The 24,110-nt window shown below is 38.6% G+C and overlaps 1 protein-coding gene across 1 annotated transcript in view; it reads left to right on the forward strand.

Moving 5' to 3' along the window:
- The window catches only part of DOK7 (docking protein 7), a 71,008-nt gene that overhangs the window by 6,805 nt on the left and 40,093 nt on the right, over window positions 1–24,110 (forward strand). Inside the window, exons 4-6 of the mRNA XM_026847181.1 lie at window positions 11,907–12,026; window positions 19,543–19,650; window positions 22,593–23,467. Of these exons, the coding sequence (XP_026702982.1) occupies window positions 11,907–12,026; window positions 19,543–19,650; window positions 22,593–23,467 (1,103 nt within the window). The remainder of the gene's footprint in view (window positions 1–11,906; window positions 12,027–19,542; window positions 19,651–22,592; window positions 23,468–24,110) is intronic.

Consider the following 24,110-nt stretch of genomic DNA (forward strand, 5'->3'; position numbering starts at 1 on the left):
ACAGAGCTTTGAGGTTACAGGCCACATCAGGGCTGTCATTGTGTAAATGGTAATATCTAAATTCCGTAGGGGACTTCTAGCTCCTAAAAGTTAGGAACTTCAGTCTGTTCCCTTCCCTGTTAGTAGCTTTGTTGCTTTAAGGGACCATGAGATTCATGGGGTCAAAATGAAAGCAAGAAAGCAAGCTGAAGGTAGTTTCTGTAGCCTAGTAGCTAAGATATACTTCTAGATGGGGAGAAATCTCTTGTTCCAATGTCCCGTTTAGGACTTCTCACATTCTAACTTCAGATAAAATTCAAAGCTCCTATGCAAGAGCTGAAAAAGAAAGATAATTAATGCACTGAATATCATATACATCATTAGGAAACAAGGTTTTAACTTCAAAAGCTGAGTTTGAAGCCACGCTCAACTGATGATCTGTGAGGCGAGTGGGTATGAAAATCACCAGTATGGACGTGAATTGTCTGACTTGCATACTGAAATGTGAAAATAATGGATTTCTTCAATTACCAGACTGAAAAAATAGAAGGTTTCAGAGCTGATCACACCCAAAAATATTCTTCCCTGGGACTTGTAGCAAAATTTGGGGATGAAGGCTAAAGAAATTGTTTTAACTGATTGCTCCAGTGAAGGGTTTTCGTTTTGTCAGTTGAAAAGTACAGAGCTGAGTTACAAACATGGTAAGTATTGGCTCAGCTGTTATATCCTGATTCCTGATTTAAGATGCTTGTTTTCAGCGTGGAAGATTCTGGTTCAAATGTTTCCTTGCCTAATTCAGAAGTTGGAGTTAAAGAAGCGTTTCCACCATCTGGGTTATAGGTAGAGCCTGTAGGAAACAAATCTATTTTAAGGTTATTCTGTTTCAGTTAAAAAATGGTATGGGTACTGCAGCACAAGTGTGTTGTTTCCTAGTGGTGTGGTTTAGGCTATGAGCTTGGTTCTAGAGTATAAGGGGGAGACAGAACAGTCACATTTTTCCCGTTTTTGTAGATAGAGCAATTGAGCCAGACTAAACTTGAATCTGCAGCTTAGTGTAGGTCTGCCAGTACTTGCAGTTTCGGTTTGAACAGTTTTTTTTCCATGTGGAATAAAATAATTGCTCGTTCCTGTCTCTCTATGCAGGTACCACTTTAAACAAAAGCTGGACTTCTAATAAATGTCTGCACTACAATGCTAACATAATTTGGGTCCACTTTTTGAATTATTAACTGAAAATAGAAAACTTAATTTTGAACTAAATACTTCAGAATGCTTGCAGGGAGAAAATTTCCCAAAGCTGAACCACAGTGTGTTTTTTCTCTTTTAAAAAGCTCATGATCTTTCTGGAAAGCCTGTCTAGACTACTGGTTTGTGAACTAATGAAATCTGAAATAGTTTAACTATGGAAAACTTATATTTAAAAAAAAATATAGGGAGCTGAAGTAGAAATGCTAAGCAACCTTTAAATAAGATTAGCAGTGATTAGATAGATAGACTACACATCTTATATAAATTATCAATGTAATTCCTCAAGTGAGAGAATATGACTTAACTATTTGAGCAATTGATATCCCTGAGGCTATCTGGGGAAGCAGAGCCTCTCTAGTTTTTGAGTAAGAGGTGCAGCAGCACTGTGGTGTGTTGGATTTGTTTTTTCCTTTAAATCTTAATGCAGGTGCCTCAAAGGAAGAAGACAGTGATTTATTGTTAATAAGGGCTTCAAATAATGGCTTGATTTTTTTGGAGTATATAGTTGATTTCAAATCGAGTACCTGCAATTTCCAAGCATGTGTTTTATGCAGACTTTCATTATAATATGGAAGGATACAAAATTGTATTCTGAGGGCTATCCAAAAGTTGAAATGACTAGCAGAAAACAATGATGGATTCCAGGACTTATGTTCCCCTTTAAAAAAAACCCACACACCCGCCTGCCTAAAACAACTAACCAAAAAACCAAACAACCCCAAACCCAAACAAAAACCCCAGTTGTTTCTTTTCTTCCATGCTTTTTTCAGAAGGACTGTCCAGCACTGACTGACACAGCATTTGCAACACACATTGTCTGAAGGGTTCACTTCTCAAATATACTGTGTTTTGAGAGGGACATTGTGGTAGAGTGTAAAGAATAGCTATTTAGGACTCCTTGGTAAATGTGATTCTTATGATAATGTTGATGAATGGATGTATGACTTCAGTTCTGGTTTTCATTCTTGAAAATTCAAAAGTAAGGGGTATTTGCAGATCAAAATGCTGACTTATTTATCATCTATTCTGTGTGAAAGGATCTTTCCTTTGTGGCTGCCTGAACCAAAGAACTTAGAAAATTCCTGGTTCACTACTAGAACTGAAGGTACTTTGCTTGCTTATTTGTGCTGATTATCATCTTAGAATCATTTAGGTTGGAAAAGACCCTTAAGATCATTGAGTCCAACTGTTAACCTAACACTGCCTAGTTCACCACTAAACCATGTCTCTAAGCACCACATCTACACGTCTTTTAAATACCTCTAGGGATGGTGACACAACCACTTCTCTGGGCAGCCTGTTCCAGTGCTTGACAATCCTGTTGGTGAAGAAATTTTTCCTAATATCCAATTTAAACCTCCCCTTGCACAGTTTGAGGCTGTTTTCTCTTGTCCTATTGCTTGTTACTATGGAAGAGACCAACGCCCACCTTCTTACAACCTCCTTTCAGGCAGTTGTAGACAACTTGCAGCTAGCCAGTAAGTTTCTGCTGTGGTGGCTACTGTTACAGGCAAACCACCTTAATGTGTAACGTGGATGCAAGGAGGTGCGCAGGATGAGGCTTCATTTCTAAACACAGTGCTGTCAGGAATGATGGATGAATACAGAGTGCCTGTGTCCAGAAATCTGAATACAGCATCTCCACAGGCACTCTCTTGAGGTCGTCTATCTTTCAAGTTTTCAGCAACAAGGCACTTGAGCATAAAGAATGAAGCTACATCTTATATTTCAGTAGGATCTAGCTAATATACTCCGCCCTATATTATTCTGTTTAATAAAACCTATTTGTTTGCTTCATTTGGTTTTGTAATGAAATGAATCTAGATTATGGACTATGTACTGTTATGATCTGTATTTGATTGGAGTGGAATTCATTAGATTACTAGTCTTATCACCCTATAGTTTTACGTATCGTTCATGCTATGTTAAAGACATATATTTCCCCAAATAAAATCAGACCTGTAAGTAATATGTGATATAAAAAATGTTCAGTAGCTCATATGGTGAATATAGACCACACCAGTTTGTGCATCACGCTTTCATTACAGTGTTTAGGGAATAAGTTTCAGTCTTTTTATTCTTAAATGCTAATGTATGTTATAACATTACTAATATACTAGGAACTTTCATTTACTGTTAATTGATTTTAAAGAAAATTTTATGCTTTAATACATAGAATATCACCAGTTCACACTAATGCCCAGATTTTGAAAGCTAGCAAATAAATGAACAAAAATATTAATCTGAAATAACTTTCTGTCAATTTTTGCTTAGTTGTTTGGTAGTAAACATGAATACTGCAATTTATTTTGAAGGATTAGCAGTGCTTTAGTTTAGAGAATTTGCTTTGGCAATTGTGTTATTAAAGCATCAAATGAGACATGGCTTATCTGGTGATGCAGCAGCACTACAGAATGCTAATTAAGTTTCTGCAATATAGTAAGAAGCTAATTTTTTTTAGAATGAGATCAGAAAGAAACTTCCAGTTTGGATGTCACAAGTGCCTAAATATCACAGAATGAATGAAGCTGGGAGGGACATCTGGAGGTTACCTTGTCCAACTCCCCTCCTCAAAGTGGGGTCAGCTAGAGCAGTTTGCATAGGACCGTATCCAGTCAGGTTTTGAATGTCTCCAAGAACGAGCACTCTACAACCTCTGTGAGCAACTTCCTATATTCTGGTGTATCATCTGTCCCTCACAATTTTGCATCTTCTGCAAACTTGTTGAGGGTGCACTCTGTCCCATCATCCAGGTGTTAAACAGCATTAACCCTAATGTTGACACCTTGCATACACCAGCCAGGGATTGGCCTCCAGTTGGACTTTGTGCTGCTGCTCATAACCCTTTTAGCCTCATAGCTCAGCCAGTTTTCAGTCCACCTCACTGTTCATTTATCTAGTATGTACTTGATCAGTTTGTCAATTAATATATTATAGGAGATGGTCCTGAAATCTCTGCTGAAGTCAAAGTGAACAATACCTACTGCTTCATCCACTAAGCCAGTAATTTTATCAAAGACTATCAGATTGGTTAGGTTTCCCTTCTGTAAATCCATACTGACTACTCCCAGTCAGCACCTTGGAAGTGGCTTCTAGGATTATTTGCACTATCACCTTCCCTGGTCTGTGGTTCCCTGAATCCTCCTTGAAGATAGAATTGATGTCTGTTTTGTTTATTTTCCCCCAGACCTCAGGCATACCATTCCACCCACCAGTCTCCATGACCTTTCAAAGATAATAGAGTGTCCTTGCAGTGACACTAACCAGCTCCCTCAGCATCTGTGAATGCATCCTATAAGGCCCTATGGGCTTGAGTATGTTCAGTTTAACTGTTCCTTAATCTGGTCCTCTTCCACCAAGGGAGAGTTGTTTTTCTAGTTTTTTCCACAAGTTTCAAGGGCCTGGGATTCCTGATGAATTGAATATCAGTAAAGACCAAGGTGAAGACCTTGAGTTACCTCAGCCTTTTTCATATCCTTTGTCAGCAGGTCCACCATCTCATTCAGGAGTAGGCTGAAGTTTTCCCTAGTTCTCCTTTTGTTGTGGTATACTTGCATAAGCCCTTCTTGTTGCCTTTCACATTCCTCCCCAGATTCAATTCCAGGTAGAGTTGGGCTTTCTTGTGTGCTTGTACAGTGTGTCTGTATTCCTTCTATGTCATCTTGGTCACCCTACTTCTACATTATGTATGCTTTCTTTTTATGTTTGAGTTTTGTATGGAGTCCCGTGTTCATCCATGCAGGCTTTCCTGCCACATTTGCTTGGCTTGAACTTGCAGGAGGTGATCCTTGAAAATCAGCCAGCTCTCCTGGATCCCCCTTCTCACCATGGGATTCTTCCAAGTAAATTCCTGAACAGGCCAATGTCTACTAGGAAGTGGGAGTGAAGATGATATGGGTCCCTAGGTAAGCAGTTAAAAAAAACCCACTGGAATCTTTTTCTAAGTGTGTTGCCTAACTGGAGAGGACACTCTAAAACATCACTAGAAAAGATGAAGTGTTAGTAGTATTGCTCTGCATGTCTCTTCTGGTTGCCAGACTTCTACAAGAGTGGGAGACCTGGGTTCCTGGCCGCCTTCAGCCTGCAAATCTTTGTCTGCCTCCTGAGGAGTCATTGGCACCCACAGAAAGAACAGCCCACTGCAAGGCCTGGAGGTTGCCTCCCTGTGTTAACCAGGCATATAAATGTCACTGGGATCAGAAGAGAATAGTGAAGTATGTGTCTGTAGCCTTGAGACTGGGAGCACGACTTCAGGGACAGACCCTAGATGTTGGACACTGCTCCTAAGCTTAAATGCTTTGTTCCCAAACTTAGATCTTAGTTGTATAAGAATAGCCCATTATTTCTGGGCTTATAAATAACCCCTCATTTATGTTCTTTGGTTAAATTGTGGCATTTCTTCTGTAACTTGTTCTAGCTTTGATACAATTGCTGTGCTCCAATAATTTAAACTGGTTTGGGTTTACTGAGTGTAGCTGTATTTTATCTCCACATTGCAGAAAACCCAAATGGTTCAATCCCTAGGTCAGGGTGCCAAATGCATAAGGACTATGTAGTAGGAAATGTCTATAGATAATACAAATGAGAAACTGCAAGTGATGGAGCTTAAAGCACCTGAATTACCTATGTTATGCTTCCCCCCCTGATTTTTAGTGCAAAATGATACAGTTGTAAAAAGGAACAAATATGATCCCTTATCTTTCAGGGGGAACTTTTATGGTTCTAGGAAGATGTTCTCCATTTCTTGATATATCACTAATTTAAATGATCTTTGAAGTTGTGGTGAGGTGTACACAAATAATCTGACTTCTGAATGACTGCCAACTGTTTCTGAAGGTCCAACATGGTTTTGAATGCTGGTGTTGTCATAACTCTGTAATCCATTAAAAACAATTGAAGTGTGAATTAGGCTTAAAATGTAGTTTTGTGTTTTGCAGATCCTTATCTATGATCTTTCTAAAATTTCCAACCTAAATTTATGTATTCTTTTATTCTAGATAGTTATACCAACATGGTCCTTTAGTGTAAGTTAGTTCTTACTCTCTCTCTGATGCTTTCTGCTTTTTAGTGAGTTAGTTTTCTCTCTCTCTCTCTCTCTCTCTCTGATGCTTTCTTCCCTAAGTATTTATACAGCATTTATGGTGTCTCACTTTTGCTACATTAAACAAACTCATTTGTTTATCTTCCTAGTAAAATACAGGAGGTCATCAGTAGCTGTCCTGTGTACCTATTTTTTAAGAATGAACATTGTTTTTGGCTACAAGCAATGAGAATTACAAAGTACTTGGAAAGGGTCCCACTATGTTGTTGAACATTATGTTAATGTGTTCTTTTTCTTAAGAAATGTCTGTCTTGATAGCTGAGAACCTCCAGTTGCTATGAAAGGGTGTTTTTTCCTCATCCCCTCAACGTATGTGTTCAAAGGGAAGAACAGGATAATCATTTTGGTACAAAATAGCCCGCCACGTTGAAAACTCCTTACGTATTTAGTTCAGGCTTATCTTGTTAAAGGAGCTGATTCCCTTAACTGAGCACTTAGACGTATCTGCAAGCATAACAACATTGAAATATATGTTTAGTCTAAATATTGGATTTAATACTGCCACAAGACGAAAATGCTTTTTGTAAATGGAACCTGAATAAAAACATAACTTTGGTTATTCTTAACAGAAAAGTGTTGATAAAGACCAACTTTCTTCAGGTATCTTTACTCTTTTACTTCATTCCTTTGAAATTCTTGAGGTATAGGACAAACAAGTAGTGTTCAGGGAAAAAAAATAATCTGTTATTGGAGAAATTGCTTTAATTCCTAAACAAAAGCATTCTCCATTACCCTGTCATAGAAACATCATATAATCATGTAGACTCTATTGTCAATGTTACTTTCATATAGGTTAAACCATAGCTTTGCTCACATTCTTCCTGTGAAGCTCTGAGTGCAGAGGATTAGTGGATTTAAGTTTTAAATACCACTGTAATAAATACTTTACTAAAAAGAACAGATGATCTTGTGGTTAGAATGCCTTTCCTCTCCATTAAAAAAAAAAAAAAGTGAAGCCCCAAACAGAAGCAGAGCTTACTTTTGGGTATTTCTGTAGTAGGACTGAGGTCTAAAAGGATATGAATCTGTTTTAGCTTTCTGTTCCTTGCTTCCTCATAAATTTTTTCATAAACATAAAATACTTAATTATGTTTTTGAATTAGTTGCTCAGTACAGGTTTTGTTCAACTCTGAAGGCTTTGGTGCTCAATCCAGGTAGAGGGAAACAATCTGAGCTAATGCAGCGATTTCAAACATTAAATCTAGGTGCATTTTCAGGACAGTTAACACCAGTTTATTCTTAAATAGGGAAAAGAGCATTTACATTTTGAACTTCTCTTGCTCTTAACATTACAGTTGTACTGCTAGAGATCAGAAAATCCATTCTTCTGCTTCTGACAGCTGCAAATATGTTCATCTCTGGGGCAAAATTTGGTGCCCCCAGCTGAATCTCCATCACACGTACTATTCGCAAAAAAGCAGGCATCTGGGCCTAGGAGTCAATTGAGAGGTTTATTTAGAGGAACAGACTAAAATAGAGCCTCTCACTTTCCTGAATTGCTACCTCAATTAGCATGCGCTGATTAAAATGACCGGTTGCCAGGAGAATCTTGACTTGGTCAGTGTGAAATAATTCAATTAGGATAATAAAAGGGCATGGTAACACTGTGAGAATTCAGCTCTCCAGTGTTCAAGTACTTCAGGATTAGCTTCCAGAGCCTAGATTGAAGCTGCCTCTTGTTTTCTAACAGTGTCTCCTAGAAGAGAGGAACTTGTAGGACTCTTGGTGCCCTTTGAAAGAACAAATGATACTGTTGCTGCTAGTTGCAGGATAAGCAGGAGTATTTCTGTAATCATTTTGATTAAATGAGGTGCTTCTTTCTTTTTAAGGCTTCTGCAAGTGGCTCTTAAAATTCATTCTGAAATAGTAGAAGTGGCTACCAGCATATCTGGAAGGGCCAAAGGAGGAAAGCAGGAGTGCTATAACAAATGGGAATTAATTTAAAAAATAGAAGCAGTAGAGGTGGTTAAACTGTGGCAATCTGTGGAATTTCTTGAAAGATTCTAAATTGTGTAGATTAAAACTTCTGTTTATATGCAGATATTGTTCTGTTGCTCTCTCCTACTTAGCCCTACTGCAAACAAGAAACATTCTTACTTTCTTTTTAGTAGTCATGCCCATGTCTTAGTTGGCAATAATAAGAACACCTGTGGTCATTTTCACCAGAGAGGAGAGCAGCCTAAGATACCTTCTAAAGGGGTTGCTCAAGGCCAGGATTCGGTCATACTGGTTGGACAACATGATGACTGCCATGAACTGAACTGCCAGGGTTTGTATCTGTCCTGTAGTTAAAAGATTTCAGGCTCTAGCAATGTCTGGCACCTGTTAGGAGTAATAATTTGTGGTAAGGGGTTGACTCTTCCTCCCTGCTTTCACACACAGTACAGAGATTTAAGTAATTTTTGGTTATTGTGCATTTGGAGGGTGTGTTTACTCATGGGTTTGCTTTTTTAAGATGATGAATTAAAATCAAACATTAGCAAGATTTAATAGTACTTGAAGTTTTATGAAATTGGCAACTTCTCTTAAACATTTGGGAGACTGTACAGTGTTCTACTACTAACTGCCACAGAGGACTGGCTTAGTGTTTCAGACTTGTGCAGGTGGTTGCAGGATGCTTTTCACCAAGTCTCTTACCCCATGGAGAGTGAGTGAGTGAGCTCTTCAGTCTAGTAAACAGCTGCATGGTATTACAGTGATGCATACCACATATTCCTTGGCTTCCAAATGCTCGAGCACCAGATCTGTTCCAACACATGACTGAGATGTTTAATTTCTAGTAGTGAATTTCTCGGCTTTCTCAAAAAATCAGAAAAGAAACGTAATTGCTGGCTTTTATGTATGATTTTAAAACATAACTTAGTTAAGCTTTACCTATTCATTCATCTCACCTGATGTCTTTTGCAAGGACCCCCAGACTCCTCTTGCAGTTCTTTCTACAAGAAAGAAAATGTTTCCTGGGGGAGTCGATCAGTGGTTTATGGTGATCATGTGAATAACAGAATCTACAAAGAAATATTTTACGTGTATGTGTATATTGGACTTGTATCCAAGTGTACATGTGCGTACCCTGTTTGCACTACTTGTATCAAGGCTGTCATATTAGGTTTTGGGATCTCCAAATGTGTGATAGTTCTTTGCAGAAATCATTCTTTAAGCAGCCAGCTCGCATGCACACATTTACTTTTTTGTTTCCATTAAAGTCAACAGATTGTAGAGCCTCTTAGGAGTTTAAGTAAGACTCTTGACAATAGTGATAAAAGAACAAAGTGGTCCAGATATAATCTTTATGTACAGAAATACTTGAAGGATCTTCTTTTCCTGTATGACAACATGGGTGTGTAGGATTCTGCTAAATTACCAAGTCGCATAGTATATCACTGTGCTTGAGATATGGATGTCCTCTCTTAAGTTGTCTGTCCTGCTTGCTTATTGTGCATGGAATGGGAAGGTCATGTGTTCAGAGTCTTGCAAAGCCTTGTGCTGCCCTGCTTCCTCAAGAAAGGCATGGCTTCTGGCATCGGTGTGATTTATGGCAGAAGAGTCATACCATCTAAGATTAAACCCTATACTCCCTGTATTCTGTGGGGGGAGAAGAAGGCAGCTCAGAGAAAGAGCTGAATTTCAGATCATTCCTGAATACATACTTGGCACCCAGCTTTTTCTAACAGTGTTCTCTGACTCTTTGGCATCTCTTGAGGAGGGGAAATGGAACAAGATTGTGAGTGAATCACCACCAGAGACTTTCATACCTGTCAGACTGCATGATTAGTATTGTAATCTCCTAGATGGTGTTTGATCCTGAAGCCAGGGTGTGTATATGTGCAATGAGGGAATGTGGGACAAACTTGTTTTTTAAAACAATAATAGAAAACAATACCACAGAACTGCAGAGTTAAGTCGGCTTTACTCTAGTTTACATTTAATGAGCTAGTGTGTGTTCATCTTTTCAGTCGCTTAAACATAGCTTAGTGTTTTAATACTTGTCTGTCCTGAATCTCAAGTAATTTATTTGAGACCTTGTACTCTAGAAATGATTAGCAAGCCAGCCCTTAAGTATAACTTTACCTTCTACCAGCCAGTGAATTCTAATTCCAGTTGAATTTATAGCCATTTGCCAAATGAAATAAACGATCAGAAACAGGATTTCTGTTTCTTTGGTTGAAGAAGTTTTGATCAGTAAGGTCTGAAGAGGAACAAATGTGTCAAACCAAGTTACAAAGATGCTGCTAACAGTGTTGTCTTGAATAGATTTAAGCAGAACAGGCAGAGACTTAGATGTGACATAAATTGAGATTGACAAAAGAGTGTGGTCCAGAATATACTTTTCCTAGAGTGGTGAGTTTACTGCTTGCTGGCTGTATCTAATTTGGTTTGTGGTCCACTCTTTATTATCCCCCTTGAATCCTATAGTCCTTTGTCAGTCAAAAGTGTATTCATTGCTTAACTGAAATGTGAGTATCCTGTTGGATATGATGGCATATGTGAGAAAAGTGATAGGGATGCAGGCATTCTGGTCAAACAAGCTCTGCTGCTTTGAGTAAAATTGGTAAACATATGCATGCAACTCAGAATTGGCTAGAGACACGCAGAAGTTAAACATGTCTAGATTAGGGACCCAAGTCCCTAGGAAAGTAATATGCAAAACCCTATTGCTAGTCTAAGATTTGGTATTGTGGTTTTCTAGCATGCATGTCTCTGAGCTGGCGGCACTTCTTCAAGGCCTATATACTAATCTGATTTCCTTCTGTGTTTGGTTATTGTATTTTTTTCCTGAAGTTACTGGTTATTGGAGTGTTTTAAGATCATATTTTTTTTTCCTGATATCTGTAATATTTGGACTGACAATTCTCAAATAAAATGTTCTGTGGAGCACTTCTAGTCTTGTGTGTTGTCCATGTTGCCATATATCATGCAGCTCAGAACTTGTTTATTTATTTAGTGATTCTCATTCTAATTTTGCTTAGGGCTATTCTTAATGAATGGAAAGCAAAATATCAGAATAGAGCAAAGGGTAAAGATCTGATGACAACTTGTGGAGTTGTGTTACGTTCTGTTAATAATAGACACATTGCACTTAGACTAGGAAAATTTATACTATCATCCAGTAGTATTACCAAATCCTAATTCATTGGGATATATAAAGCTGCTCTTGGTTAAAATTGGGTAAACGTAGAATTAACTTGGTTCATTTTGGTGAAGATGCTTTAAGTATCACTGACACTTGCATAGCTAAGATTTGATCTGCAAAATTCTAGGGGTAAATAAGACTAAAAGACCCAGACAGCTGTTGAGAATATGGCTTGTATTTTGGCATTGCTCTAAGTGTCTGAATCTCAAAAAACTGGCATAAATGATTCAGTAGGTGTTGAATGTATGCGTATGTTTGTGATACAGTGTGTGTGTGCTGACCTGAATTTTTTTCTTTTTATTTCTTTTCTCTGAAAAACATGTCTTGTTGATTTCTTTTCATGGCTTGCACTTAATATTCTTGATTGAGATATTATAAATAGCTTCAGCTAAATATATTTCTAATGTATCCAGGTGAAACCCACATATTTGTTGTGCTTTCTTACAGGGGCTGGTGTTTTTTTCCTTTCTTGTGCTGAAGGAGAGCAGATCAGCTTTCTGTTCGACTGTATCGTCCGTGGCATCTCCCCGACGAAAGGCCCTTTTGGTTTGCGTCCAGTCCTACCAGGTTAATATAGGAAGTATAGAGTAACTGAGCAAAGTAGGAACTTGCCATGTCTAGCACTTAACTGCTGTGATTGTAAGAACAGCTTGCAGACACTAAGGGTGTAGAAAGTGCAAAGTGGTTTACATTCTGAAATGTCACAGTACAGATTTATCAGTTGAATGTACCCAGTTTCCCTCTGCTGCTCTGGCTCATTCATAACTATCCTTCTCTTATTTAACAGTACTAAAATATGGCAATTCAAATTGAAAGAAACCCTAACCTTTAATTTTAAACTTACATAGTTCAACTTGGATCCATGTCTGCATTACTGTTTTGATAGTTTAATGGAAAACTAACTTATGGGGCATTTTGAGTTCATCGAAAACACTTAGAACTAAGTCTTGCCAACCTTAGAAAATTTTTGAGGCCTCCACATCACATTTCAGTTTTGCAGCTTAAACTTTTTTTCTGATGTGCAAGGATTAATTTCCTTTTCCTGTTTCATGGTAAATGCTGCATGCGCTGTAATGTTCAGAGAGGAAATTAGATCACGATATAGGAAAGCCTGTTGCCTTTTGACTTTAGCAGATGAAGAAATATAATATTGAGTCGGAATGATTGTGTCAAACAGGGCAAGAGTTTGGAAATGAGATTGCACAAAAATATCTGTGAATTGACAGTGGGATATAGTGCAAGAATGGTGAAGGATAGGATGGGATTTGTGGGAAATAGAGTCTCTGTTTAAGTCTTAGGCAGTTAATAGGTATTTGTCAGGGTTTTATTGCTGTTATAAGAAGGTAATCGCCGGAAGGAAATGTGATGGAAAAGACTAGATCTGGATGCAAAACTTGTGAAAATATATTATGAAAAATAAGTTCAGGTAACTGCAGTAGACAAGGCTCAGTTCATATCTTCTTTCCGATAGTTGTAGCACCAAAGTAAATAAAATAACGAAGCAGAATCATGGGCAATAAAACCTCATTCTTCTTATGTGATAATCTGTGTTTGTGTTCAGCTGAGTGTTAAAAAAAGGCAAACAGCAGACAACCAACAATATAAACCCAGAAAACTACTGCTGATACTTAAATCTTTACTACTGAATACATATTTTTCTGCATATCTAAACAAGTATTACACATATATAACTGCTAAATATTTCATTTAACAAAAATTTATGTCCAGAAAAATTAGCCTACAAGCTAATCTATGGTCTTTTTTTTTTTAATTATTATTTTCTTAATTTTAATTTTAGATGACACATTCTTTGAAAAATATTTTTTGAGAGGCATGTAGAAGTAAGTCAGCTTTCGCATTTTAGTTATCAGTTCTGGTGTTTGTGGGTTGTTACACATAGCCACATACCACATTCCCTTCCCTCCTTCAAGAGCTCTGACCTCACTGAAGTGCATAAAGTGGATGTGGAATATCCCGGGGATGATTTGGTGATTATTGTAAGTGATTACTGTAAAAAGACTTAAGGTCTTTTTTATTTGTCTTCTGTGCTCAGTGGACTTGCCACTAAAATGAGGTGAAGATGTACTCAGCCACTTGATTTCACCTTGTTTCCTTGGACAGGAGCAGTGTTCTGTAGGGAACTGTGCTCACGTTCTTGCAGACTCCTCTGCAGACCTGTACATGTCCCGTCATAGAAAATTTTTATTTCTTATGTTCTCCTTCATTTATTATCCCATGCAAAAGTTTTCACAGACCTATTAAAGGCATATGCAAGTGTATAATACTAGTGATCCATCCATAAACTATTCCTAATCAAGTATGCTGTTACACAGAATGTTCTGTATTGCTTGAAGAGGTCAAGTCTCTACCAGCTGCATGCTGTATCTGTGCAAGATACTGAAATTCACCCAACTTTTTGAAAGGGTTACTTATTAAATAGATTAATGATCTATATGTCTCAGGTAACTAGATCAAAACTTCCAGACTGGGGGTTCTACCAAGAAACATCTAGTCAATGTTATTCATATTTACTGCAGCACAGAATGCTACACAGCCTCAACTGTGCTTTATATATGCAATGCTCTGCTTTTGTGTAATTTAAAAGCTTTTATAGGAAGCAGCCTTCTCTCCAGTTTGCTGTTTGAATTTGGCTTCTTGCTGTTGCCTGTACCTTTCCAGCTTAAACTTGAAATATGCTTGAATAATTCTTAGGCATTTTCAAGAAAGGAAGACAGAAGGCAGCTGTACAGACAAAAGAACATAATGTGGTAAAAAAATGTCATATCGACAGTGTTCTTGGACACCACTGCCCACAGCACAAATACAATCTAGAGATGTTATGCAGTCAACATCTCCTTAGTCGGTCTTTGGAAAAAGGGGAATGAATGAAGCCAATGGCTTCATGTACAAACAGCTCAACCATATGGTTAAATGGAGTGCTGAAATATTTAAGTGTTAGCATGAGATTAATAGGGAATAATAGAGATTGGTTTGAAGAGGAATAGAAAATAACCACTTTCCTTACTTTTAATTGCCACAGTGATTCTTAAAAAAAATGTAAAATGCCCAGTATCCAAAAGGAGTTTTTAAACTGCGTGTGCAAGGAATATTTGCTCAAGTACAATATTCACATCTTCTTTTCAGGATTGTAGTTTTAAAAAATACACATTAGTTTCTTAAGAGAGGTATATGATTACTGTATGTATTTTATTATGTAACCTATAAAATATGTAATTAAAATGCTGTGCAGAGGAACTCATGAACTTGACTGACCATTGCAAGGTATCAAAATCTGGTCTAATCTCTCTCAGCTGACCTGCTTTGAGCAGTAGGTTAGACTACAGAATTCCTGAAATCCCTTCCGACCTGAATTATTATTCTATGACTTTTTGAAAATGGGTATCAAATGAATATGAATATTCATATGTGCATCCAAAAGAAAATGGAAAAAGGAAAGAACATTATATGTTTTGCAGTTTACTACTGTGTGGTACTTATTTTGGCAGTCTATTAATTTTGCAAAATTGTACCAAAATGGTAGCTCCATTAGCAGATTGGAGGTTTTGATTTGTTAAAGGCACGTGATCAGGTCTCAAATTTAAGGCCTATGACATTGAGTGGGAATGTAAAGGTAGTGTAGGTTTGTGTAGATGTTTTTAGACAGTGTAGTGTTTTACATAAAGGGCTCAAATGAGTGACAGGATGTCTTTGGATGGCTTGTTTTCCCCAGCTACTAGTTGGAAGATAATTGCTGTAATTGGCTACTTGCATAGTCTCTTTTTCTTGAGAAGATAGTTAGAAAACAGACCAGAAAAATTTTTGTTCTTGTCTTGACAAAAGTTTAGGTCTTGACGTAGTAATGAATCACTGATTGCATGGTTTGTAATCTATACTGAATTTGCATGCATATTATTTCAGAAATGTTTGTTTATCAGGTGTGCGTTGAATTCCTTTTTTTCATTAGCAAGATTCATCTTGAATGCCAGACATGAACACAGCAAAGGCCCAATAGCCGATCAGTGATATTTTTGATCACTGGGCAGATCAGTACTCTAAATCTGGCTAAGGCTACAGGACAATCTAGTTCTGCAGTCTGGAAAGTCCCCAAGTGTAATGTTGATAGTTTTGATGCTGTCTTTTAATTTTGGAAGCTTTTTCAGGCTGCTTTGTGACTGACTGGAGCGTGTGCAGTGCTGCTTGCAGAGGATCTATCTGATGCTCTTTCTTTTTGTTGAAGCTTCATACACCTTTGGCCATTGCAAGACAGCTCTATGGCTGCCTTCTGCAGTATCTGTACCAAGTGGATTCTCCTCAAACTTTTAGGACATCTTTTCATTCCTCCAGACATCTTACAAGGTGTGGAGATGTTAGCATGAAGGTGAGGGTCCAGGCCTAATTTGCAAATGTGCCTACAGTTACAAAGGAAGAAAGAGAGGAGAGATGCTCAGCTTAATTTGACTTTGTTTAAAGAAGTAATTAACCAGTGTTGCATTTTAAAGATACATATAATCAAGCATACCTTAGATAGCTGCTGACTTAACTTGATACGATAGATTTTTTTTCCTGACAGGTGCTTACTGAACAACCCTAGAGCTTTGAATTACTGTGACACTTTATTCGTATGTTACCAAAGTATTCAAAATCTCCCACGATGAGCAGCTGATGTGGCTTTAATGAATATCCACCAACGTAATGTAAAAATAAAATCTCCATCAGAGGCATTTTTAGTCTAGCCAAATTTGATGTAATCCTTCCCCTTTGCCCCAAAGCAGTATTTAAGAAGATTTCAATGACTGCCTTACACAAAAGGTATTTTTTTTCCACAGCAGGGGATCCATTTTTGTTTGAGTAATTATAAAACACTCTCTTAAATGAAGGACCTGGGTGAATCTAACTGCCTAGATTCCTTGGGAGATACATTGTTAAGAGTTTGAGAAATGAAGGTAGTAATTGCTCTTAATGTTGTTGGAGTACTGTAGGATGTTGTGTGGGCAGAACCTGTATGAACTTCCCTGGACAGCTGTCTCAGTACCGGTCATGCTGCTTCTGTCCTCCTGAGTTAGTGATATGGCAAATCACTACACAGTTTAGAGGCTTTGTGTTGTGCATGCACAAGGTATAGGCTGGTGCCCACAAACTCAACTTTACTGTTGAAAAAAACCCTTGTTTTCATAATTTTTTTAGGCCATATTTCTACACTCATATGACAGGAGATCGTAGGTCATGTCTTCCAGCAGGGACTGGTCTCTAAAATGTGGGTGCCAGTGGCTTCAGTCCTTAGTCTGATCTTGTAGAAAATCCTCCTGATCAGTCTTGGTAGTCTGTAACCAAAAATGCTGCTTCTAGGGAATAGTATTGTGTGTGCTTTCCATAGAAGTCTTATTTATTAGCAGAGAAGATTAAAGGCAAAACAAAGACTTCAGTAAAACTGATGGACACTTGTATTTAACGTCTACCTAAGACTTAAAGTCTATATCTGTTAGGCAGATTTTGAAGACGTTTCTCTAGACATTTCCTAGTACTTGCTGAGAAAGGGTTCTTCTAAGCAGTCTTCTACAAAACTGGGCAATGAGAGGTCACATCATGTAGCTATCATCCAGTTTTATACACACCTTTTATACACATGTAATCCTTAAAGGGAAGTTTAACCAAAAAATTTTCAGTCCTCTTGGACAGGCAGTATGTCTAGAGAGTTCATGTTTTTGGGTTAAACCTGTTGTGTTCTGTAGCTGTGTAGCTAATAGGGAATTTGGCTTCTAGAAGCGACTGAATATGTGAAATGCAAACTTAGTGATTTGCTTAAACTTCCCTCCTACCTCCCCATTTTGTATTTTATTATTGGATATTTTTGCAAGATCAGTTGTTTGATCAGGTTTTTTTAATTATATCTTGTGCTGTCTGTAAGAGGGGTATCAGTTACTAAAAACCTAATAGCTGTGTATGTGCTCTAGTAACTTTCTGAAAGTCTGTATTTATCAAGTAATCATATGCTGAAGAAAGTGGAAGGATTTTTTTCTACTGTCAGTTCTTTGCTGTGGAAATGGTTAGTTTCTGTTGCATCTTGGTTTGACTAATTTGTTGATCTGTTATGCCAACTTTATACTCAAAGTGCTCATAGAACATCTTTGTTGAACCTTTACGGACATAAGGGCACTGAACTAGGTACAGCCGGAGTAACTGGAGCAGAGGACGTTCAAAAATAGATTCAAGCAGCAGCCTGTAATGCTGTATGCCACTGAGCAGATCCTTGCATAGACCTGTCTGGGTTGCACCATAAGTGCTGGTGGCCAGATCTTGTCTTTTCCTTTGGCAGAGGTCCATATGGAAGCATTAGGGGTTTCATTTGAGTAAACAGTTACACAGATTTGAAATGGTCAATGCTTAATATGAGTTGTATGGAAGGGGAAATAGGAATGGAGACCTAACAAAATAATCCATATCAAACAGTCCTCTTTTCTGTCTTAAAGTCAGGTTTGGAAGGTGTCAGACACTGACATCAAGCACTGTTTTTGCTGGGAGACACAGAGGTCACAGGCATTGTTGCCTTGTCCCCGTTAGAACATCTTTGATTTCCAACATATGGTGTTACAGGATTTTGTGTGTGTCTGGCTCATTCTGCTAATCTTATCCAGATTGCAGACAGCTAAAGATGGAAACGCCCTCTATATGGGAAAGTTAGTTCAGCATTGTCGCTTCCTGTGACGCACTTGGATCTATGCAGGGCAGATCGGAAAGGGAGTACGGTTAGGGAGATGTGGCAGCTTGTTCCTCAGGTAGTTAACAATGTGGGGACTCCCACGGAGCTTCAGCTCACCTGGCGATGCTCCTTCCCCTGATTGCGAGCTTGCTTTGACTGCTGTGTTGACATCAAACCCAACTCTGTTAAAACCGAAAGATCTGGGATGAAAATGAAACTTTTCTGTCATAATTTCAGCTGTTTATCGTACTAACTCAACCACAGCAATGTGTAGCCCTTTTCATCCTTTTTTTTTTTTCTTATTAAATGATCCAATGATTAAATGTTTCTGTGGTGTGCTACTATTAGCAAGTTGATCAGATATACAAGAGCAGCAGTTGTGAGTAAGCTAAACTGCTTTATCTGTCATTAATTACTTTCCCTATGTAATTAATAGGAGCTACTGAAATTTCCGATGATGAACAAGTTAGCAGACCATATCCTTTGCAACTGCTGAACATAACACACTTGTCAGTGGTGTTTGAAGAAACCTGTAAGATTTCTCTTGGGATAATGGTTATGATTGCTTCCAACACCTGATTTTTTGTTTTGCCTGGCTGGCAACAAATTGGTTTAGAGGAAACTGGCCTGTTTTACTGATGAAAATGTTCTTCCACATTCTGTATAACTTTTGGTCCTTCTGTTGGAATAGAATGAGCCTTCTTCAGTGCAGTAATTTCAGGTGGAATGGAAAACAGTAAAATGCATGGGGAGAATCCCTGATAGTACATTTCAGGAGTGTGTTTTACCATTCTAACTTGTATTAAGCAGGAAGACAGAGAGCCACCAGGTTGCTTATTTCATCTCTGACTTCTGAACTTAATGGCCTTCTCAACATCAAACTTGAAAGCAATGTCTTTGTAAATAGGTGATCTGGACTGGAAGGTATCGGATAGTTTAAGCACTATGACTGAGTTTATGATGTAGATTTGTAAGTTTGTAGGATGAAAAATTTGGTCTTCATCGGTGATAAAATTCCCAGTGAGTTCAAGTGAAGTCAGGATGTGTTCTACGGGTCACATATTAGTTTTCAACTGCTAGACCTGCTGGACACTAATTTTCTCTGTAGCTGTTGCCTTTGGTGCTATGTCTCTGGTGGTAACTCTTAGAGACATTGGGTATAACCTCTGAAAGTCTTTGACAGTTAAAATTATAACTTATTATGTAGCATACCTCCAGGATGTGCTTGAAGGCAGATTGTCCCATACAATTTCCAGTCACCATTTTCCCTTCCTGTAGTATATCAAACATAAGAATATCTAATATAAGAATGTGTCCTTTTATTCTTTCCTTCTTTTTATATATTTTCCATCTTCTTTTTTACTTATTTTCTGTTTCTTTTTAAAGATCCAAGTACAAATCCAGCTTATTCAGAAGAAAGATTGGCTCATGAAGCTTCGCAATTAGAAAAGCGCTTGAGCTTGCTGTCCCATACAAGTCGCCAGGGCAGTGGAGGTAAGAAATATCTTTAATTAAACAAAAATTAAATAAAAATCCTTCCTAGTCTTTAGAAATGAGTATACAAGATGCTAAGCTTTAAAGAAAAATAATGGAGAAAAGATCAAGATAATTGATTTTGCTGCTGTTGGTTGTGGGGCTGTTCTTTAACAGCATTGTCTAAAGTCCATTGATGTAGACTGGAGTTTTTCAACTGAGCAGAGTTTTGGATCATACACTATTAACACGGGAAAATCCTTTAGTATGCTGAATTCCACGGAATCTCTGTGTGTGCAACTTCAAAAAAACTGTCTGCATCACGTTTTATATCTGCTTAAGTATTTGACTCACTCCAGCCTTCGAGATGGACTAACTTGTATAGTTCACATGAGGCTTACCAGCAGATTTTTGTAGTAAAACCTAGGGCTCCTGTGCTTTGGTTCTCAGTGTAAGTATCCTTGGTCTTTGTGGTGCTATCTGTGTATGTTCCTTCTGGACCTGTTTATGTATCAAAGTAGAATTAGTTATAGCACTAGATTTGTAAAAGGGCCTATGCCCTTAACTAGTATTTGAATTGTTTAAGAGCAGAAGTTAGATCCTTAAAACATCTGCTTTGCTCTTGACTTTAAAGCCTACAAGTCTAAAAATGGCCCTGTGAAAATCCTCAGGAACTTAATTATGTACTTCTATATATGTCCATGGCTACTTAGTCTTGACACTGCTGAGTAATGTGGTTTGTGACTAAATTTCACTGAGACTTCCTGAAGTTTTTCTTAGCATATAACTACTAGACTTGACTAGATTGAGATTTGATAGAGAAGCATGCCTGGTTTCTCCATCCAGTCAGTCTGGTTAGAAACTGTAGCCCAACTTTATATATGTTCCCTGTGTGATATTACTTGAATTTATGACCTTGTTCTCCTAAGAATTCCTCAGAGAATGACAAATCCTGGAGTAAGATTTTATATTCTGTGATTTGAATTTTGCATAGGAAAATGAAATATTTATGTTTATGGGAAATATTATAACAAGAAGACTGTCCCTACAAGTTTGGTGGGAGGACATTTGCCTGAATCTGGAGATCTAGGTTCTGCTACTGTCTTGGAGAATGTGTAGCTCTACATAGAGCATTTTCTTCAGGACTGTGGGAGGGCTTCCCTTCCAGAGTTCTAAAGTGCCTAAAATATTTGACTAAGAGAATTGATTTCCAGTAAATTAATCTTATTTTTAAAATAAAGCCAGATGTTTTTATAAGCAGAATAACTTTTATTTAACAAATATATTTCTTCTTCTGGGCATGTTGCTGAGAACTACACTAATATTTTTGTAATTTGTGCCTTTTGTCTGGATAGCTGTATAATTTAATCTCGGGAGTTATGCTTGTGCAGGGGTCACAAGCCAGTGTTATGCAATGGGCACTGAGAGAAAAGAATTAGATTTCAGGGGATAAACATTGCTATTTTGTGATAGTGTATATATATATATATATATATATCAAAGCCCCGTCCAACCTGGCCTTGAGCACTGCCAGGGAGGGGGCAGCCACAGCTTCTCTGGGCAACATGTGCCAGGGCCTCACCACCCTCACAGCGAAGAATTTCTTCCTTGTATCTAGTCTAAGTCTACCCTCTCTCAGTTTAAAACCATTAGCCCCCATCGTATCACTTTGCTCCCTGATAACGAGTCCCTCCCCACCTTTCCTGTAGCCCCTTTAAGTACTGGAAGGCTGCTGTAAGGTCTCCCTGGAGCCTTCTCTTCTCCAGGCTGAACAACCCCAACTCTCTCAGCCTGTCCTCACAGGGGAGGGGCTCCAGCCCCCTGATCATCTTTGTGGCCTCCTCTGGACTTGTTCCTACAGGTCCCTGTCCTTCTGATGTTGGTGTCCCCAGAGCTAAACACATCGCTGCAGGTGGGGTCTAATGAGAGTGGAGTAGAAGGGGAGAATACCCTCCCTCGCCCTGCTGGTCACACTTTTCTTGATGCAGCCCAGGATACGGTTGGCTTTCTGGGCTGCGAGTGTGCATCGGTGGCTCATATTCAGTTTTCCATCCGCTTATACCCCCAAGTCCTCCTCCGCAGGGCTGCTGTCAATCCATTCCCCACCCAGCCTGTATTTGTGCATGGGATTGCCCCAACCTGACCCATGTGCAGGACCCTGCACTTGGCCTTGTTGAATTTAATGAGATTTTCATGGGCCTCTCCAGCCTGTCCAGGTCCCTTTGAATAGCATCCCTTCCCTCCAGCCCATCGACTGCACCACACAGCTTGCTGCCATTGGCAAACTTGGTGAGGGTGCACTCAGTCCCACTGTCCATGTCTCCAAGAAAGATGTTAAACAGTGCTGGCCCCAGTACCAATTATGGAGGAGTACAGTGTAGGAGAGGTCAGAGGAGAGAACAGAACAGTCTTGAGTTTGATTTTAGTTTTGTAGTGTCTTTAACATTCACTCTGATGTCATTCAGATAAGACTTAAATAGAGAAAAAGTACAAATAAGAGAATTGTTTGGTTGATTCAGATCAAATAGAAGTATGAAAATATCTTATATGGCTTTGGGTTACAGCAACAATTTTTTTTCAGAGCATCCTCAGCTATTCTGAGCATGGAACTTTGTGACTGTTCCCTGTCATATAAGATACTCCTATCTAAATTAAACCAATTAACTGTATGGAAGTAAAATATGATTCAAAAGGGGGGAACTTGGTGCAGAAACTCTAAAAATTTAGCTCTGAATGTATTATGTTCCACAATGTGGTAGGGTTATGGCAAAATAACATACTATTTGTATTTTATTTTCCCCTTGGGGATAGAAATTATTGCAGGAATTCTGACTTTCTGACAGAAGTTCCCCTTACAAAAAGCAGATGGAGTCTCAGGGTCCTTTCTGTTTGTACATACTTGCCATGCTTCAGTATGTTGTTTGTGTTTTAAACATAGGTTGATGTGTTGTTTTCTTTTCTAGGAGATGATAGAAGTCTTTCAAGCTCATCTTCAGATACCAGCCACTCAGATGTTAGTGTTGGGAGCAGACTGACAATTTGGCCTGAACAGTCTTCAGCCAGCACTTCTCAAGAGAGTCACGGACTGGCAGCTGCAAAGGGCATTCATCTTGGGGAAGAAAAGACCCTTCCAGAAGGGGCACGTGGCACCACTAAACCACCTCCCAAGCCCCTCCGATCCAGACAGCTGCAGGAAATAGGTCGTCAGAGTTCATCCGACAGTGGAATAGCTACTGGTAGTCACTCTTCTTACTCTGGAAGCTTCTCTTCCTATGCTGGGAGCTTGGACATTTGCCATGGTGATGAGTTTGGATCATTGCTGAGCTTGCCATTGAACTTTCCTTCAGATCAGAATTTATGTACTTGTCCTCACAGTGAGCCCCAGAGAGGTGCAGGATCAGAGTATCAGGTTCCCAGCTCTCTCAGACATATTTATGATATACCCAGGAGTTTGTTACAGGCAGCTTCTAAAGATGTGCAACCGAAGCGTGCAGATTCATTGCTACCCAAGGACCAGGCCCTGTCACTTCAAGGTGCTAGCGACCCAAAACTGCTACTACAACATTTGGAAGCACAGAGGGTACCTGAGCACAGCCAGGACAGAGGGAGGCCTTCATCCTTACTCGCAGAAAGCAGCAAGGACTCAAGTGATGAGACGTATGTGGATTTTGTTTCGAGGTGGTCAGACACAAAACCACAAGGACAGGTGTCAGACTCCAAAAGTAGTGAGTTGTCACCACCTAGTGGGGCCTCAGCTGACCCCTATGACACATGTAGCCCCCACCTTGGGATGACAAGAGCTCTTTTTTCAGCTTGTCCAATCTGTGGTGGACTAAAGGTAAATACCTAACACTGAGCAGATGCTAACAAGCCTTACCTAATATAGCATGATTAATCTGAAATTACTTAAGTTGCAGGTCATCAGTACTATTGTTTCCTTTATAATTTGAACAGGTAATAACTTTTCTGTTGTTTATGCTCAAATTGAGAGGCTTAGCACACCATTTCCTCAAAATCTGTGCCTGATGAAGAAAACATTGAACAATATAGGCCATCAATCATTACTTTTAAATTGGCCAATTCTGGTTTTGGGTGTATGTGAGTGGCATACAGTGACAGAGATGGAAGCTTTACAGGCATTGAGAAGGCTGAATTTGTCATATAATAGTAATCTAGTATGAAGGTCATTGATCTGTCTTTCAAAAGAAGAGAGGTCAAATAGTATGTGCTACTCTTAACAGTGACCACAGTCCATATTTTTATTTTATTACTTTTTAAATTTTCTTTATAACTGTAATTTGAGCATGTCTTCCACAAGAAGCCAAATTAGCAAAATTTCTTATGAGGAAAGGAGAGGATAGTCAAATCAGCATGGCAATCAATCTGTAGCAGATCAACTAATCCACTGTTATAACTAGCCAATGACAGATACTTTAGAGGAGATATACAAAAACTTGTTAGTGGTCTACTACCAGGACAGT

Source organism: Athene cunicularia (genome assembly GCF_003259725.1).
Source record: "Athene cunicularia isolate RWA chromosome 4 unlocalized genomic scaffold, athCun1 chr4_part1, whole genome shotgun sequence".
Taxonomy (NCBI): domain Eukaryota; kingdom Metazoa; phylum Chordata; class Aves; order Strigiformes; family Strigidae; genus Athene; species Athene cunicularia.